The sequence below is a fragment of the Equus quagga genome, chromosome 13, assembly GCF_021613505.1.
Source record: "Equus quagga isolate Etosha38 chromosome 13, UCLA_HA_Equagga_1.0, whole genome shotgun sequence".
NCBI lineage: Eukaryota > Metazoa > Chordata > Mammalia > Perissodactyla > Equidae > Equus > Equus quagga.
The window spans coordinates 67,745,028-67,763,293 of record NC_060279.1 but is presented as its reverse complement, the minus strand read 5'-3'; the positions used below and the strand labels follow the sequence as shown (position 1 = coordinate 67,763,293).

At 52.3% G+C, this 18,266-nt stretch overlaps 1 protein-coding gene across 1 annotated transcript in view; it reads left to right on the top strand.

The window, feature by feature from the left end:
• FA2H (fatty acid 2-hydroxylase) overlaps positions 1 to 18,266 on the top strand; it is a 49,701-nt gene that overhangs the window by 17,752 nt on the left and 13,683 nt on the right. Inside the window, exon 2 of the mRNA XM_046681849.1 lies at positions 8,580 to 8,672. Coding sequence (XP_046537805.1) covers positions 8,580 to 8,672 — 93 coding nt within the window. The remainder of the gene's footprint in view (positions 1 to 8,579; positions 8,673 to 18,266) is intronic.

The window sequence follows — 18,266 nt, the reverse complement described above, 5'->3', positions numbered from 1 at the left end:
CAGAGGAAATTGTGTTGACACCAATGAGAAGCTGGCCGCACATGTAGGGTGGTAATGGTGCTCACCATGGAGGTGGCATGGCTGTCCCAGGACTCACATGGCTGGGGGTGGGGAGGGGTGCAAAGTAGGCCAAGGGTTGTGCTAAGGAGGGCCCCGTAGGAAGGCTGTGTTGAGTGCAAGACCCTGGTTTCTGCTGCCTCCTCAGCGCAGGAGGAGAAGCAGAATCGTCTCCACATCTCCATGGGTGCCTCTCTCAGTTGTTCTCTCTCCTGGTTGAAGTCCTTCTCCTTCTGTGGCCTAGACTTGACCCCAGGGGAACAGGTTGAGGCCTTGTGTTCGTTTCCTGGGGCTGCTGTAACAAAGTCCCACAGGCTGGGTGGCTTGGGCAACAGAAATTTCTTGTGTCACAATTCTGGAGGCTAGAAGTCTGCAATCAGGGAGTTGGCAAGGAAGGCTCCTTCTGAGGCCATGAGGAAGGATCTGTTTCAGGCCTCTCCCTAGCTTCCGGTGGTTTGTTGGCAATCTTTGGCATTCTTTGGCTTGTAGATACATCACCCCAGTTTCTGCCTTCATGTTAACATGGCATTCTCCCTGCGTGTGTCTGTGTACAAATTTACCCTTTTTTACAAAAGACACTTTTTTACAAAGGACACCAGTCATGTTGGAGTAGGGCCCACCCTGATGACCTTGTCGTAACTAATTACATCTGCAAAGACTCTGCTTCCAAATAAGGCCACGTTTTGGGGTACTTGGGGTTAGGCCTTCAACATATGAATTTGGGGGTGGTGGGGACACAATTTAACCCATAACGGGCCTCTATACTTGGAAGTAAGACCCTGGAGGTGACATCCTTGGTGCATGGCCTCCATCTCCACTGTGATTCCTTCAGCCTCACGAATTTGGTCTCCTCTCCAGATATCACAAGGGGAGGAGAACCGGTGAAATCAGCATGCACCACCCCTTTCTGCCCCCCACCCCCAGCTTCCTCCTGAAGTCAATCCTCTTGGCTAATCTGGAGGGAGGAAGAGGTCATCCGTTATTGAAACTTGCTGGGGCTTTGATCCCTCTGGTGCTAGCCTGTCACCCACCCTACCTGGGGCCTTGGTACAGCTGACTGTGCAGACGTGCCCCATAGGGACACAGCCTGGATGCAGGCTCCTGTCTGGATCCCCTGTCCTGGGGATTGTGCAGGGGGTGCATAACCCTCATTCTTGCCTGTCCATGCCCACCCTTCTCTGTGGTCGAAGCAGGGGCAGGAGGCTGCAGTTCACCCAGACATTGCAAACCAGCAGACCAAGGGTTACATTTGTATTCAGACAGGTTGGTCTGGTCCCCATCATTTGCTTCTTTTAAATGCAAGTCAAATTTTAAAACCTGAAGATTTCACATAGAAATCTAGTGTTTCAGCTTTTCTGAGAAATCAGAAGGTCTGACAGCACTGGACTCTGTCCTCACCTGACCTAAGTCAGGGTTTCCCCCCTTTTGTTTTTTAAACATTTTATTTTTCCTTTTTCTTGCCAAAGCCCTCCAGTACACAGTTGTGAATTTTTAGTTGTGGGTCCTTCTAGTTGTGTCATGTGGGATGCTGCCTCAACGTGGCCTGACGAACGGTGCCACGTCCGCGCCCAGGATTCGAACTGGCGAAACCCCGGGCCGCCAAAGCAGAGCACACGAACCTAACCACTTGGCCACGGGGCCGGCCCCAGGGCTGACCCCTTTTAACAGGGCCTGATGCCTCCACTTCACTGCAGTCTGCTCCGTGCCCTGCAGCCTCCCTGATATCAAGACCAAGTGACAATGACTGTTGATTACTGCACTTGTTGCATCTCTTTTTTTCTCTGTACCCATGTCTCTAGCAAAAGGGTGCCTCATGGTTTTGGTTTTTTGTTTCTTGGTGCCTCATGTTTTAAGGAAATTCTGAGTGAGCATCTTTCCTTGCAGAAGTGAAGAATATTCTTACATGTTTAATGTGCAGACAAAATGGGTCCGTACCATGAACCATACCCTGCCTGCTTCACTCATTGATGTCACCTGCTCAACCTTCAAGGACAGAGCAGGAACCTGAGGTGCGCTTTCTAGAGAGAAGCGACTTCTTGTTTCAAGAGGAAGTTCCTCAGGTCACACAGCAAGTTGATAATGGAGCCTGGTAGAGAACTGTGTCCCTTAGCCTGGAGATGAATGCACAGCGTCTAGAACTAAAGGCTGGCCCTGGATTCTTCCCCCTGCCCCCTGAGGGCTGCCTCCCTGAGGCACAGATGTGCTGGGGAGACTGGCTTGGAACCTCAGGGTGCTGGCAGGGAACCACTCCTGCATCCTCTGTGAGTTTGGATCTGAGGATGCTGAACTGAGTGTGAGGGAGGTGGGAGGAGGAGGGAGCCCAGGAGAAGGGACAGTGGTGTCAGCAGGACCATCTCCATGAGAGGAGAGCCATGGCTTGGGCTGACCCAAGAGGAAATCATGCTTCATGACCAGCCAGGAATTGGCCCTACGCTGGGAGAAAGTTGGGTTGACATGGCTGTCTCACTGGCTTCTTTCCCTGAAGCCTTGGACTGTGGCTGGAAGGACCTAAAGGCATCAAAATGCCCTCCTCACTGCCCCCACCCTATTGCCCAGCATGTCCAGTGGTTCTCAGCTCAGAATGAGCAGGGCCTGTCTACCCAATCTCCTTGGCAGAGCACATTGACCTTCTCTCTCCAAGTACACACAGGCTTTGGAAGGCGCTGGGGCAGCTCTCCTCCTGCCTGGCCTCCATACACGTTGGGGACCTCTCCAGGCCTGGGCCACCAGAGCTAAACAGGCCACCATCTACTCATTAATGTATCCTTCAGTAAGTATTTGACCGTGTGCTGGCTCCTGGGGACCTAGCAGTGCGCATGACAGCAGGGTCTCTACCCTCGTGGAACTTACGTTCCAGCTTGGCAGACAAAAAGAGGCCAATGCAGGAGGAAAGCCAGATGCTTTCAGCTGGGGCTACCCTGCTGGACTCACTGGGTTCCTCCCCAAACAGCCTTGGGCCTGACTACAAAAGCATTGCAGCCAGCTGGTCCGCTCCCTGCCTCCCCGAGGTAGAGAGGTCTAGAGGGGCCAGCACAAGGGGCTGGGTCTTCAGCTCCATTCTTGTTGCCCCAGGATAGTCTTGTATCCTTCAGGTGGACTCTCTGAGAAGAATATCACCTGTCACAGGTGGATGGGACACCCCACGTCCAGCCTCATCCATTAACACTTGGGCTGACCATTCTTGTGACAGCCAGTATGAGTCTGACTACGGAATTACTCACTTCCCTTACAAATACAGAAATTCATCCAATCCGAAGGCATCGCTCAACGATTTTCACCTCCTGGAAAAGAACACACATATTTTTCACTTTCTGAATGCTTTTTGGTTTTTAAAGCTCCCTTTGGCATGCCTTCAGGATCAGGAGAGTTTTTTATGCATTGTGGAAGTTTCCAAGAAACTTTTTTAAAAAAGTATTTTAAAGTTTGAGCCATACCCTCGATCCCAGGAATGACCTTTACACACTTCTGATTCATGGATGGTATTTGCCTGTGGAATTCAAGGGTGAGCCCAGCTCAACTATAAAATAAACACTGGGGCATGGAAGCCTGGAAAACATGGCCCAGATCAGTGTGTGTGGTGCAGCGGCTCCCAGCCGGACTCAGTTCTGGACCCTGCCCCCCCCAACCCCACCTCGCCCGGTGCAGATGGGAGCAGCCCTTAGAGCAGGAATGGGAGAGCTTCTCCAGGGAGGCTATGTCCTGTCTGTGTGCGGAAAAAGGTCTTCAGACCTTCTGAAATCTCACAACTGGACTTGAGAAAACAATCAATGAAAGACACGCTAGGGGACACTTCCTTGTACCTGAGGGAATTTCTGCTCCTGGCGGCACCAACGTGCTGCGCGCTCTGGCTCTCCTTGAAGTCTCCTCCCAGATTGGAGGTGTGCGCGATCTTGTGACTAATAACCTGGGCTTCTGCCAGCGAGGGGTGTGGTCGTGATGAGGCCACCCAGAGAGCACCTTGCTTATATGGTCAGTCTGGGATTTATTTGCCAAAAGCATATCGCCCACGACATTACTGCCTGGTGGCTCCAGGACTCTCAAGTTGTGATTAAGCTGGGGCAGCAGAAGGAGGGTGAAGGACAAGGAGGAAACGGTGCCTACTCCCTTCCCTTCCTCATCCTCCAGAGACACTGTGCCCCCAGCGCCAGCCCTCAGACGGCGCTGGTCCACAATTCAAGGGAGCTACCTTGAGAGAATCCCTGACCGCTCCGTGCTGGGGATGCCAGCCAGTGGGCCATGCCCTGAGTGCGAGCCCTTCTTCCTCCTGGTTCTCAGGAGGCAGGCAGAGAGCCGTGGGGCTCTGCCACTTCCCTCATTTCACCTGGAAGATTTCCAGTTGAGTGAGGAAACCTTAAACGTCCTCTTCCCACTTTTAGCCAACGTCTCTGCAAAACCGGATTTTTAGTAATTTTTTAAGAAAACCTCAGAACAGGAACAAAGTGAAAATTTGATCTGCTTCCTGTTACACATCGATTTTAGAGCCCCCACACCCACCACTTTGAACCAATAAAACAATTATGTACAGTTAATACTCACGGAAAATTTTAAGTTGCAATTGTTCTGCGTTAATAAATATTTTTAAATAGAACCTTTTTTTTTTTTAATGTTAGTGTAAATTTGCCAAATGCCCTTCCTTGGGAAGAACTGCCTTTTATTCTGAAAGCATGTGTTTCCTACCTATTTGGTATTGAAATTTCCTTTCATTTATGAAAAGCTGCCGATGATAATTTTTAAAAATATTTTTATTTGGCAAAATAAAATGCTGGCACTCTCATATTGGTCTCGTGTACTTTCAGTTCTGCTTGTGCCTATCCTGTGTGTGGCCAAACGGCACTGAAAATCTATGGCCCAGATTATTGTAATTTTGACCCTTGTATGTGGGCACTGTCCTATACAGCCCAGAGTGGCGCTCTAAGATGCTGTGTTCAGTATCCTGGGCCACCCTGCTCATCTAAGCAGACGTGTCGACCCTTTTTATTGTACATTTCCGAGGAGCATGAGCCCTGCAGATCTTCAGAGCTCCATCCCCAGCAGCCAAGCCTACCACACTGCAGGAGTCTAGGGGACCTTGGCTGTTTTGCGAAGACCCAACGTTGAAAATGGTCCACTCAAGAAATATGAGTGGGGCCGCCTGGTGGCATAGCGGTTAAGTTCACGCACTCCACTTCTGTGCCCCGGGGTTCACTGGGTCAGATCCCAGGCAGGGACCTACACACCACTTATCAAGCCATGCTGTGGTAGGTGTCCCACGTATAAAGTAGAGGAAGATGGGCACAGATGTTGGCTCAGGGCCAATCTTCCTCAGCAAAAAGAGGAGGATTGTCAGTGGATGTTAGCTCAGGGCTAATCTTCCTCAAAAAAAAGAAAAAAGAAATGTGAGTGCAGCATCTAATATTTTCAAGAGCCCATCCTAGGCAGCCTGAGATAGAGAAAACAGTAGCTTTCTGCCTTACAGGAATCTATAACACCATTGGACAAATGAGAAAATTGCCCAAACATACAAAAACAAGAGGCAGGAAATTATAAAGACCACCTGAGGCATTGGGACACGTGGGAAGTATGATTTTTTAAAAGTCGGAAAATGAAGAGATCATTTCTGTCTAGAATGGTTAGGAAAGAAGTGCATGGTGGTCAAGAGAATATTCCGGAGTCCAACTGCTGGCTCCACCCCTCGCTAGCTGTGGGGCTGCTCCATGCATAGGTTCCCTCATCTGTCAAGTGGGAATGATAATTGTGCCTACTTCATACAGTTATGATGATTAAATGGTTGGGCACATAGTAAGCATTTGTGAATATTGTGAATTTGTGACCTCTGTCATCATCCTGGACAAGGCGACACTTAAGAAGGAAAATGCAAGGCATGTTTGGGAAATGGCAAGTCGTCCACACTGACTAGAGGGAACAATTAGGGTTAATCCAAGGGCATAACAGAAGAGGAGTTTGGGAATACCGGATACAGGGGAAAGACTTAAAATATAGGGAAGTCAAGGATAAGCCGATCTGCAGTGGACCATAGTAAGTTCACTCTTAGGAATGTGGTATCAGAGGGGAGAGCAGGACTCTTGGGTCAGACTATGATGTGGGCAGTTGGAAACATTCTTCAAGGGCAAGGAGTGGGGCCAGTGTCAGAGAGAGAGCTGTTGTAGAGTCTTCTGAGCTGATGGTTTGACACGTTGCAGATGTTCAAACATGTATGGCAGTGGATGAGTGGATGAAAGCAGTAACCATGGATGAGATCCTTGCAGGAAGAATTGAGGGACAAGGAAGGGGACCATACTTCACTGAGACCACCAGCCCCTGAAGAGGAGGCTGATATGGAGCCAGGGCTTCCCATCCCTGCAAACTCCCCTTGAGGATCCCATTTCTCAAGCTTTCTCTGTTTTCCACTGCCTACTGCTCTCCCATTCATCACTACTCAGGGTATCCCTGTCTTCGTCACACATCTTTTGTGATCCTCCAATGAACAGATCTGCAGGTCCAAATCACCTCCTGGACCACACCAGCTCTCCACACTCCATACCAGCAGCAGTAGTCCACGAAAAAGGCTTCAGGTGGACATAAGCTAGGTGAATGAGCCATGTAAGATGGCAGTCAGAAAGATCAATGGGAGTTCCATGACCTGAAGTATGACATTCTATATGAGGGAGGTGCGAGCCCTGCGGGGTTCTGCCCTGGCCCCATCACACCTGCCCTGGAAAAGGAACACGGACCAACCGTTGTACTTAGAGACCCTGTTATGTCCTAAGAGGGCCTTGGGGAAAAGCAGATGGCAGGGCGTGGGGGGTACTGGCTGTCTTCATATATGTATAAGCCTGCCAGGTGAAAAAGAAAGAACTTGTACAGTCCTAGAGGGGAAGAGCCAGGAGTGATCTCTGGAAACTGAGGCAGCCAGCTGAGCAGAAGGGAGACTTTCCCAAGGACTGGAGCTCTCAGGAAACAGTCCAGACTTGAGTGAGCAGGAGCGTGGGTACCAAGTGCCCAGTAAGAAGAGGCGATGGCCCTTTCCTCTGCTTCCAGTGGTTGTTCAGGTGGGTGTGCCCAAAACAGATCTGTGTCTGCCACTCAGGGGTGTCTGAATAGTATAGCACAGACAAAAGCATTAAATAACAATACAGGATAACTCCTTCCCTGCTTGGCATGCGCAGGCCCCAAGATACACCTTTTGTTGAGAGAGGGATGGAGTTAGGGGTGCAGAGAAGGATTAGGTCACTCTCCTTAAGAAAGGACTTGGGGTGACCAGGTGCAAAGAACTCTCTGGGGGGGGGGGGGGGGAGAATCAACAGCTCAGTGATGGGGAAACTTGGGGGTATTTTGAGGCTAGAACAGAATTAGAGAGGACAAGATTATCATATGACGTTTACACTGGATATTTAGGGAGTGTCATTGTATGGTATGCTATACACTTTTCTTTGTCCTTAAGAAATCATCAGAGATCCGTTTTTAGGAATTTAGGTATTAGCATGGTGACACAGACTAAAAATAGTGAGATTCCCCAATCAAGACAGGAAGGACCACGAAAGCTCCCTTTTATTTGGGTTACATGTGGGTTTTCCCAGAAAATGCCAGCATCACAGTCACCATCAGGTTTTCTTGGTTCATTGGAAGCAAAAATGTAAGAATCGTGACAAGAGAAAACCCAGATGGCTGCTCAGTCCCCTCAGGCTCTTGCCGATACCCAGCTTCCAAGGGCACCTCCACGGCCACGAGCACCCTGGTTTCCTTTAGTCACAGGGGTGCAGAGGGCAGGCCCCCCATTGGCAAGTGTTCTCCCCACCCTTCCTGTAGGGAAGCCTGAGTTGTACTTACGTGCTGGCCTGCCCTCTCCGGCCTCACCCTATGTGACATCAGGGCCAGCTGGGGCCACATGATTTTCCCCACACATTCCATTTCCTTCTGTCTCTACCTCTTTGCTACTTCGATTTAACCTTGAGCCCATTTAGGCTGTCCTCTGCCAGCTCTGCCCCATGTGTGGCAGCTGACCCACACATGGACGTTCCTGGATGGACCGTCTCCCTCACTCTCTGCTGCCTTTCTTTCTTGTGGACACATGGACATGATGTCCCAGCCTGTGACCCACAAGCTCTGCTGAATTACCAGGGAGGGAGGGAGGTGGGGTAGTCATCGGGCGTGCCACAGTGAGCCCGCCAGGTGACTCCCTGTGACTCCCTCTGCCTGACACCTGCCAGGGACCCAGGGGAGGCTGGCAGGGACTTCCTTGCCCAGAGCAGTCCCACTAACAGCTCTCGTTTCCTTATAGTCCCTCCACCAGTGCCTTTTCTCTCCCACCTCTTTCTGCCTCTTGTTTTTGCAGAAATTATTTTTTTAAGGGAGAAGAAAAGTACAGAGACTAATACCACCCACAACAGTGTCTGCCTGCTTTCGCTGTGCTCAGCGCCCTTGATTTCCGCCCACCCTGCCCCACCACAGGGCTCTCATCACTCCTGGCTGCCTCATCGCAGGGCGGCTGGGGGCTCTCTTCCCTCACCCACTGTAGGTAATCACCTCGTATCTTCTCTCTCCAGGCTTCCGTGGAGAATGGGGCTGTAGCCTCTGTGAACACTCAGGAGACAGACCCTACGATGGAGCCAAAGCTCAAAGTGGTGGATTGGGACAAGGTAGCTGGCACAGAATGGGACGGGATGATGATCGGGGGTTCCCAGGGCCCAGGGGAGGGTATGTGGAGCTAAAGGCTGTGGTTCTTCATGACATTTGCCCGGGAAGATAAAGCCAGGGAAGGAGGTGCCCACAGCTCACAGACATGACTTGGGGCAGCAAACCCAGGCTGAGGTTGTGGTGGGTGCGAGAAAACTGCACAGGGAGGTCTGGGCAGGGCCAGGCCCCAAACATCCCAGAGAAGAGGGAGGTCTCCCACAAGGACCCCTGGAAGTGAGGAGGGCACGACGACAGGGTCAGCTGGCTCAGACATGCCCAGCTTGAGCAGTGCACAAAGCAGCTGCCTCAGGTACCAGTGATCACTCTCGAGGGTCGGCGGCTGATATGGGCATGGGGGCCTGCTGAGGCCGGGGGAGATGGAGCTGGGCCATCTGTGACGTTTGTCTGCAGAGCCTGACGACAAACCTTCTTGGTGTTCAGAGGCCAGTACCTTGCTGTGATTAATCAGACCCTATTTGTTGGTTAGGGGAGTCTTGGGGGAGCTGAGTGGTCACAGGTGGAAGTGGAGCCCCTCAGTGGGGAGGGGGAGAAGCAGCATGGCCTGGGGCTCTGGAGGGAACCAGACTTGGGTAACATCTCCCTCTAACCTGGGCCATGGGACTCTCGCAACATAGTGTTGCAATTTCCTCCTGGAATAGACACGAGTGACTATGTCCATGAATGTCCCCCACTTGTGCTGGACACAGGGGACAAGAGACAAACAGGTCAGGCCCCTGCCCCCAGGGAGCACACAAACTGGTAGGGAAGACAGATGCCCTCCCATAAACACTTATTACAATGGGGAGATGCGAGAAGCACACCCAGGCAACACAGGTGACCAGAGGAGAGGTGGGGACTCCACAAAGCTGACTGTCTGCTGGGCCCCTTTAGCCAAGACTCCTGAGGCCCTGACCCCAAGGACTCACAAGTGGCATCTGTCACATGGGAATTGCCACTGCCTCTGGAGAAGCCCATCAGCCATGGCAAAGACACCTTTGGGTGCTGTATTAGAGAGGCCGGGATGGGTTTTCCATGCCCCTCCTCCTTCAGGGAGGCACATGACCCAAAGGGAAATAGAAGACAAGCAAGGGGAAAGGCTTGCTGAGGCCGGACAGTGTCCAGGATCCAGAGGGCTCGCCAGAACCCAGTGTCCTGACCTTGCCCCTGGGCTCTGCTGCGATTGCTCATTGCCCAGGCCAGGGGCCAAGGTTGGGTGGTCTTGGTACAAATGGCAACTTCTCTGGAAGTTCTGGGGACCTGGGCTTGTTCTGCATGTGGGCAGGTGGAGTGAGAGACAGCCAGCTTGAGGACAAGGACCCTGGAACCTGGTGGAGTCAGGACCTCTTCCTGAAAAAGGAGGAGCTTCAGTGGGAGGTGAGAAAGGGACGGGGATGAAGCAGGACTAGAGAGTGAGCTGTGGTGCATCTGGCTGGTGCATCTGGCTTAGGGCTCTGTGGCCAGTGGATGTTAGTGGAAGGGGCAGAGAAGAGGGGTCCTTGGGGCCAGCATCTGTGGTCTTGGCTTAGAAGTTAAGAGAGCTGACCAGGGCTGAATAAACATGGGCAGCCCTCGGGGCAGAGTGGCAAGAAAGACTCATCCTGGAGGGAAGGGGGCTGTCGTCTGAGGCTGGCTGGGGACGGGCAGATCCCTCATTGCCAGCCCTGCTCTGAGGAAGGGGCTTCCCAGTCTCCCTGGGCCACAGGTTCAAGGCTGACCCTGGCCCTGTCACTGTAGGAGGCAGGGGGATCAAGTACTCCCAACTTGTTCAGCCCTGACCTGTGCCCCCACCTGGGGAGAAGAAGGGCCTCCCATCCCCCACTTCCCCCGGGGCCTGCTCCTGGCTCCTTGCCAGGCAGCTCAGGCCTGACTCACCTTCCCCACCCTTCTGTCATTCTCTCACACACACTTTCTCTCTTCTTCCACCCCTCCTCCTGTGTCCATGGCTGAGAGAGAGGGCATAGACACCCACTTTGGCAAGGAGCCCCCAACCCCACTGGCGGCAATGTGGTCGGCTTGGTTCCTCCACCAGCACCCTGAGAAGACCCAGCTCTGGGACCTGGGCTCCCCAGGGAGAGTGAAGAGTGGTTTGCTTTCTTTTTTATTTCTCCACTACATGGTCAATCCTGGCCCCTTTGCAAGGAGCAGAGAGACAGGGAGAGCCCGAGAGCCCCTTGCCTGACGTAAGCGTTGCATTTGTTTCTTACTCAGGCCAGGGGCTGCATCTGGATCTTGAGGAGCTGTGGAGAAAGGCCAAGTGGGCAACAGCTTTGTCTCAGCTGAGGGTCCTTGGGCTTGGGGTGGATTTGCACACTGGCTCCTGGGGCAAAGGGACAAAGGGACAAAGGGATGTGTCAAAGTTAACCCTTTGAGTTCTACATTCCAGGTGAACCCCTCCCGGAGCTCCTGAGAAAAGGAGTCTTGGGCTCTCATGGCCCAGCCTCCCTGGTCCTAGAAGCTGCAGGCCAGAAGGAGTCTCACTGGAAAGAATGAGGAGAAACTGGGATGGGGAGCTTGGGCAGAGGGTAGAAGGTTCTGAAAAGACAGCAGAAAGGTCCAGGAAGCAGGTTGTGAGTGCCCCGCCCTGCTTAGAGGTACGATGTAGTCTGACTTTCAGGCTCTGCCTGGAATTTTACTGAAACAGTTTCTAAATCATCCCTTTGATCACCCGGTCAGGCAGGACCCAGCTTCCTTGTGAGACAAGAACCCAGGTTGTATCTCCTCACCTCACCTCCCACTACACCCTACGTGTCTCTCCCTGTTTGGGAACACAGCCAGCCTGGAGCTTGCCCCTGGAGAGGAGGCCGGAGCTCCCCACTGCTCCTGGCTTCTGGGCTCACCTGTCCCATTTGTCCCACTGCCTCTTTTTGCTGCTTCACTGTGTCCTTATCAGAGCCCTCCCCTGGCAGCCTCCTCCACTCTTCCCACTTTAGGGGCCAGCCTCCTGGAACCAGACTGAACTGGTGTGATTTGAAGGGTTTGCAGAATTCCCTGCCCAGATCCCCCTAGGCAGCGGCCTTAGCACTGAATTAACGCTTCTTTTATTCAGCTCTCACCACGTGCCAGACGCTGGGAGCCAAGCACTTTAACTGTAGTATCTATTATCTGATTTAATCCTTCCAACAACAGGAAGAGATGGGGATTATAATGATCCTGATTTAACTAATGAGGAAGAGCATTAAGTCTCCTGCCCAGGGCCCTGCTCGGCTGGGCTCCGGGGGCCAAGCGGTTAAAGCTCAATGATCTGCTTTGGCACCGGGGTTCAGGTTCCCAGGTTCAGATCCCAGGTGGGGACCTACTCCACTCGCCAGCCATACTGTGGCGCTGTCCCACATACAAAAACAATAGAGGAAGATTGGCACAGGTGTTAGCTCAGGGCTGATCTTCCACAAGCAAAAAAATAGGAGGATTGGCAACGGATGTGCTCTCAGGACAAATCTTCCTCAGGGAGAAAAAAAGAAGTTTCCTGCCCAAAGTCAAAGTCACTCTGCTATTTAGCTTAGTGGCTTACTTAGAGGTTACTGCTGAGCCCCCCTCCCCAGCCCTGCCTGCCTCTGTGTGTCCCAGCGCTTCTACCCTGATAGCTAGCCAAGAATAAGACCCTAAGGCCTGTGACCACAAGAGGGGGTGGCAGAAGGGAGGGAGGAGGCTGAGTAACCACTAGGAGATGTCTGCAAAGCGGGGCCACATCTCCCCTATCCTGCCTCGTGCTAAGCCAGACTCCAGCAGAACTTGCTTCACTCCAGCTCCTGGAGGCACCAGTGGGTAGACTCATCCAGCCACCACGTGTGTCACAAAGCAAAATGCAGCTCTCCAACCCCCCTGGCCTCTGTCCAGACACACACACGCAGATATGTAAGTGCATGCACACATACACAACCCTTGGCATCGGAGGCTGCTCCGAGGGTCCCCAGGGCCTGGCAAAGATGTTGATGTTGGCCACATGGGTTTTACCCTTTCGGGACCCTCAGAGACATCCCTGAGAACTCAGGAAAGTGGCACCTGGATGAGAACAAAGGCCCTTTGGACAGCCCACCTCTGGGGAAGGACCAGCCTCATTGCTGTGGGAGCTGGCTTGGCTCACTTCCCAATGCTCTGGCCCAGTCGCCTTGGGCCCCCTTGGGCCTCCTTTCTCCCCTTGACCCGCCCCAGAGCAGGGGTCTGGAGGGTCTGGCTGCCTGAAGGGATCCGCAGGGACCTCCCCAGGACTGTTCTCGGCGGCAGCCCAGGGCCTCTTGAGTCTCCTTTCTGCTTGTCCCCTCGCCCAGAGCTCCTGCCCCTCTTCTGAAAAGCTTAGCAGTGCTCAGAAAATACCCACCTCCTAGGAGAAACCAGGCAGGTGGGCTGGGTGCTGTCCTCTTTGTCCCTGTAAGGGCAGTGGACAAGGCAGGCTAGGGCGCAGGAGGTGCCCCTGGGTGATCACAAACGGCTCTGGTCTGCTTCTCCATCAACAAGGTGGAGGAAATTATTCCTGCCCCATATTGTGTGGGGTTGCCGGGAGGATCTAATAGAACGTAGACATGGGTATCAGACAGTGAGCTGCCGCTGAAAGACCAGCCCATCTCGCCTTAGGATGAGGGGACGAGGCAGGCCCTCTGCTGTTTACAGCCTGAGGACCCAAGTCATGCTGGCTTTCTGCCTGCCGCGGCCCTCCTTCCTCTCTCCCTGGGCCTCAGCCCCTTCGCCCCTGCTCCCTGTCCACTCTCATCTCCCTGAACCCTCATGGTGGGGAGCCCAAAGCAACCTCCTCTGAGTGCAGCGAGGGTCACAGGGCACACAGGGAGGAGGCAGGTGGTCCAGAACTGCTTCTGTGGATTTGAGCTGGGGGCTCCCAGTTAGACTGCACAGCACAGGCCTGCTGCCACCCCTGCAAGGCCACCAAGAGCCGCCATGGACCACCACACCAGATATGCCACTACATTCTCCTGCTGGGTCCCTCACAGCCTCTGTGCGAGAGAATTCATAGCCATGGGGGTCCTGAGCCAGCTGATAGGAGGCCTCCTGGCCCTGTGGTCAAGACTCTGGGCTTCTGGACAACTTGGGTGCAGGTCCTGCCTGCAGCATATACAGCTGAGCATCTGACCTCATTTTCCTCATTTGTAAGTGAGGTTGTCAAAGGCCCTCTCTCTCAAAATTACGCCGTATGAAGGATAATAGACATGAATTCTGCACCCAGAGGCCTGTGAGCAGGATACAGAAACAGTGGCCAGTTTGCAAGCTCATTGTCCTCACTCCCCTCCGTGCTGGTTCCTGCTGGTTGGAAGCCCAGCCTCCGCCTCCCTGGCTCAGAAAGCTGCCCTGGAGCTGTGAGCTCTGGGGTCTGGGTGCACATTTCTTTAAACAATTGCCTTGGCTCCGGGCTGTGGTGGTGGGAGGAGCTGCTGGCACAGAGCACCTGCCCCATCTTGCCACATTTGTCTTTTGCTCTGGGGAGAAGCATATTCCCAGCTCAACACTCCTGAGCTGGGGCTGTCCCTGGAGAGAGTTCTATGCCACCTGGCCCCTGTGCTGCCCAGGAGGAGGAGGACCTGAGGAGTGGGTGGGGAAGCAGAGGAGGCCCCTTCCCACTGTGGCAGCACGCCCTTCCACCCACCCTCGAGCAGCAGGCTGCCCTTTCCCCCTGCTGGCCCAGCTGCAGCTGCATTCCTGGCATAGCCCGGGAGAGGCCCTCCTCCTCCCTCCTGTTGGGGCAGGGGCAGAGCTGGGGTGGGAGGTGGAATGGGACACACAAGAGGCTTTGGCCAAACTCACCCTAATTTGCAAGTACTTCCTGGGGCCCAGCCTGTTACATGAGGTCTTTGAGTTCACCCAATGACAACACCCCCCTGCCCCCACCATCCCCAACAAGCCCACTCCAGAGCAGTTTCTGGGCATATCCTCACCCTCAAGCATGCAGTCCAGCTTTAGCTGGGTGGCCGTGAATGAATCACTTGCCCTCTCTGAGGGTTAGGTTCCACAGCTGTAAAAGGAAGATTTGCTATTGTGAGGGTAGCTATGGAAGCCCCTAGATGCCTGGGAACTGGATGGGTGATTACTGGCCTGTTCCCTGGTCCTTTCCCCCACCTAACCTCCTACAGAGGCCAGCAGACCCTTGTCAATGCCTTTTCTGTGTCCCCTGAGCCTTAGGAAGTAGGAGTGTGAAGGGGCCAGGACCAGGTACCAGTTTGGCAGGAAGAGAGCCATTTGTGTGTGAGGGTTAAGGGGCCAAGGGGTCCTTGGCCAGGGAAAGTAGGAAGTGAAATTTATCCTGAGTCCCTTCCCACCTCATTGGATCCCAAGCCATCATCTCTTGCCATCCTCCCTTCTCAAACCAGTTCCCAGCTGGCTGCCATGTTGGAAATGACCAGCAAGTGAGAAGTATTGAATATATTAGCACCCAGCTGAGACATTCTCATCAGTGATCAGGACTGGAAGAAAATTGAGAAAAGACACCCTGTCGTTCTATGTACCATCTAAACGAAGGTGGAGCATACGGTGAATGTCCCAGCTCCTGGGAGATTGTGTGGAGGGTGCTTCAGCCAGGGGGAGGCCAGAAGGGAAACTCCCACTTCGGGACCAACCAATCTACTCTCAAGAGGCACTTAACACCTCTGGGCCTCAGGGTGCCTGTCTATAAAATGCAGAGGAAGTTAGCAGGCCTGATTTCTGTACTTACGTGGGAGGCTCACTTTACTTCCCCTGGAATAGCGGAACTGAGGCTCCAGTGGTGGAAGTGTAGGTGTCGGCCTTTGAGTACTGAGGGGAATGTTTGCAGAGGGGAGGGCGAGCCTTCTTGGGATCCCTCCAGGGTGGTCCTCCAGCTCCCAGGGAGAAGTGACCCTCCCTGGGCACCAAGGAGGGCTACCTCACAGAATGCACTGTGAGCTCGACACAGAGCCCAGGTTCGAGGCCCTCCAAGGCCAGGGCGCAAGTCAGAAGACCCTTGGGACCAACTCTAGGCAGCAAGCCCACCATTTGTCCAGTGACCAGTACCCACTGGTTTACCAAGGGAAGAACCAAAGTCATGTCCAAAGATCAAATGGGCAACAAGACGTCAAACGAGAAACCCCTGTGTTGGAGGGGGGCTGGCAACGTTCCCACCATAGCTGTAAACAAACACCTCTTCAGCAATCTAGTTCCAGCTCTCCACACCTCCTCTGTCCTTTTGTTCTGCTCCCTTTGCAATAGGGTATAAGATTCAGGCTGGAATCCCTGCTCGCTGCTCATCTAGACATTTCTTCCTGGGTCTTAACTGAATTAATTATGAATCTTATGCTATTTTCTACTCACTTTATGAAATAAGGGCAAAATGGATCATCAGGTAAAAATTTGCCCAAACTACTGCTTGGCTGAGAAAAAGGCCCACCTGGCCACACCCCCATGCTATAGTTGGAAATGTTTATTCTCTAAGGTAGCTAAGTCCAAATTAAGTGTACAAATGAAAACCAGTGACAGAGCATGATGTGCAACATTCAAAAGTGGAACATATAAAAACAAGGGGTTTCATTCAAGATAGATGGTGATAAGTTAAGGATGAATATATAGCAAGATGGTAGACCTGCCCCAACATTAAATGCAAATGGACTAAACACTCCAATTAAAAGGCAAAGATTGTCTGACTAGATAGAAAAGCAAGACCCAACTATATGCTGTCTGCAAGAGATGCACTTTAAATGTAAAGACATACACAGTAGAAAGCAACAGGATGGGAAAAGATAGACCATGCAAACACCAAGCATAAGGAAACCCAGTGTGGCACTATTAACATCAGTCAAAGTGGGTGTCAGGGCAAGGAGCATTACCAGGGACCAAAATGGCTATTTCCCAATGACTAAAGGGCCAATTTGTCAAAAAGACATAACTGGGCAACCTTGGGCAAGTTACTTAGCTTCAATTTGCTCATCTGCAGGAGATGACAATAATAATAGTACCTGCCTAGTTAGGGGTATGGTAAGAATCAAATGATTGAATTCATGCAAAGTTTTTAGAACCATGCGTGGCACATAACAAATTCTCTATGAGTGTTAGCTCCCAAGGTTGTTGTAATTGGGACAAAGCCTCAAGATCTCTCTGTGACCCTGGCCTAGCTTCTTCTGAGGTGGGGCTCTGCAGGCTGCTGAAAGATGAGATGTAAACAGGCCGCTAGCTGGTTCCTCCAGTTTTTTTTCCTGGTGGTGGTGGTATGCTGTGTGTGTGTGTGTGTGTGTGTGTGTGTAGAGACCTAAGGCAGAGGAATGTAAGGCACGAGTCAACATGCACCCAATGAATCCATTTGCTGCTAGACCCAAGGGATGAAGTCAAGGAGACATGGCAACTGGGGCCAGGAAGAGAACAGTGACCAGGTGAGGTTTGGATGATTACCTGGTTTAACTGGTATTGGATGGGATAGCTCCAGGCTGACCGGGATCATCTTCCAGCCTGAGAAACAGGAAGGCAGCCAGCACCTGGGACCTGCCAAGTTCACATGGCTGGAACCACAACCATCTTTGGGCCTTTCCCGGGTTGCACACATAGAGAGAATGCTCAGTGACCTTCCCCTCTTGCCCTGTGACCCCCAGACCTCTGCTCCAAGGCTGTGGTGGTGGGGCTAGCTTCATCTCCAGCAGAGCTGAAAGACCTGCTGAGGCCGAGCCAGCTTTGGTATGGAGGCCTGTGCAAGGATGAGATTCTAGCCAGGGCTATAGGAAGGCAGGTTTCTGAGTTACTGTTGACTCTTTCCACATATATCTTTTTCTCCTCTCCTGTCCTTTCCTGACACCACCTCCTTTCTCACCTACAGTGGCTGCCTAACTCCTTGTATTGGAGATTTATTGACACTCACCATGCACCAGACACTGGACACATCACTGCATATCATGGGTGGTGGGTCCTGGCACACCTGGCTTTACAGATGGGAAAGCCAAGGGGCTCTAAGAAATGAAGACAGTTGCCTAGGATCTCATGGCTGATAAATGGCAGGGCCAGGCTTTGAAGATGGTCCCCTGACTGTAACGTCGTTGTTCTTAACTGGTTTTGGTTTACTGATTTTGGTCCAGATTAATCTTCTTCACTACGCTGACTCATCAGAAATCTTCAAGGGCTTCCCATTGCCTAGACCTGCAGCCTCCAAACTTTTTTGACCTTTGCATCCCTTTAAGTAAAAGGTTTTGAACACATTCTCCATTATGTACATTTTAATTATCTATAAATTATTTGTATGTGCTAATGTGCTCTTGTATTATGTACATTAGGAAACATTCAGATATGGTTTATAGATGCAACAAATACATCAAAAATAGTCTCGAATATTTTCTCCCCACCTCTGGGGATCAGCCTGTGAGTACCCCTGGGGCACACATACACCCCACCTTGGAGAGAGCAGGCCTAGAGGGTGAAATGCCAGCTCCTGGGCTGGGTACTGGGTGTTCTGTCATCTAAAGCCCTCAGCAGATTTCTTCCTGCTGCCCTGCAGATCAAGTGCAGATCAAGTGTCAAGGTACCAAATAGTCCACAGTCATTCTCAATTCCACATCTATGCCCACGCTCCCTCCCCACCTCCTTTCCCCTCTCCCCCTTCCAAGTCCTCCATGTTTTATGAGCTC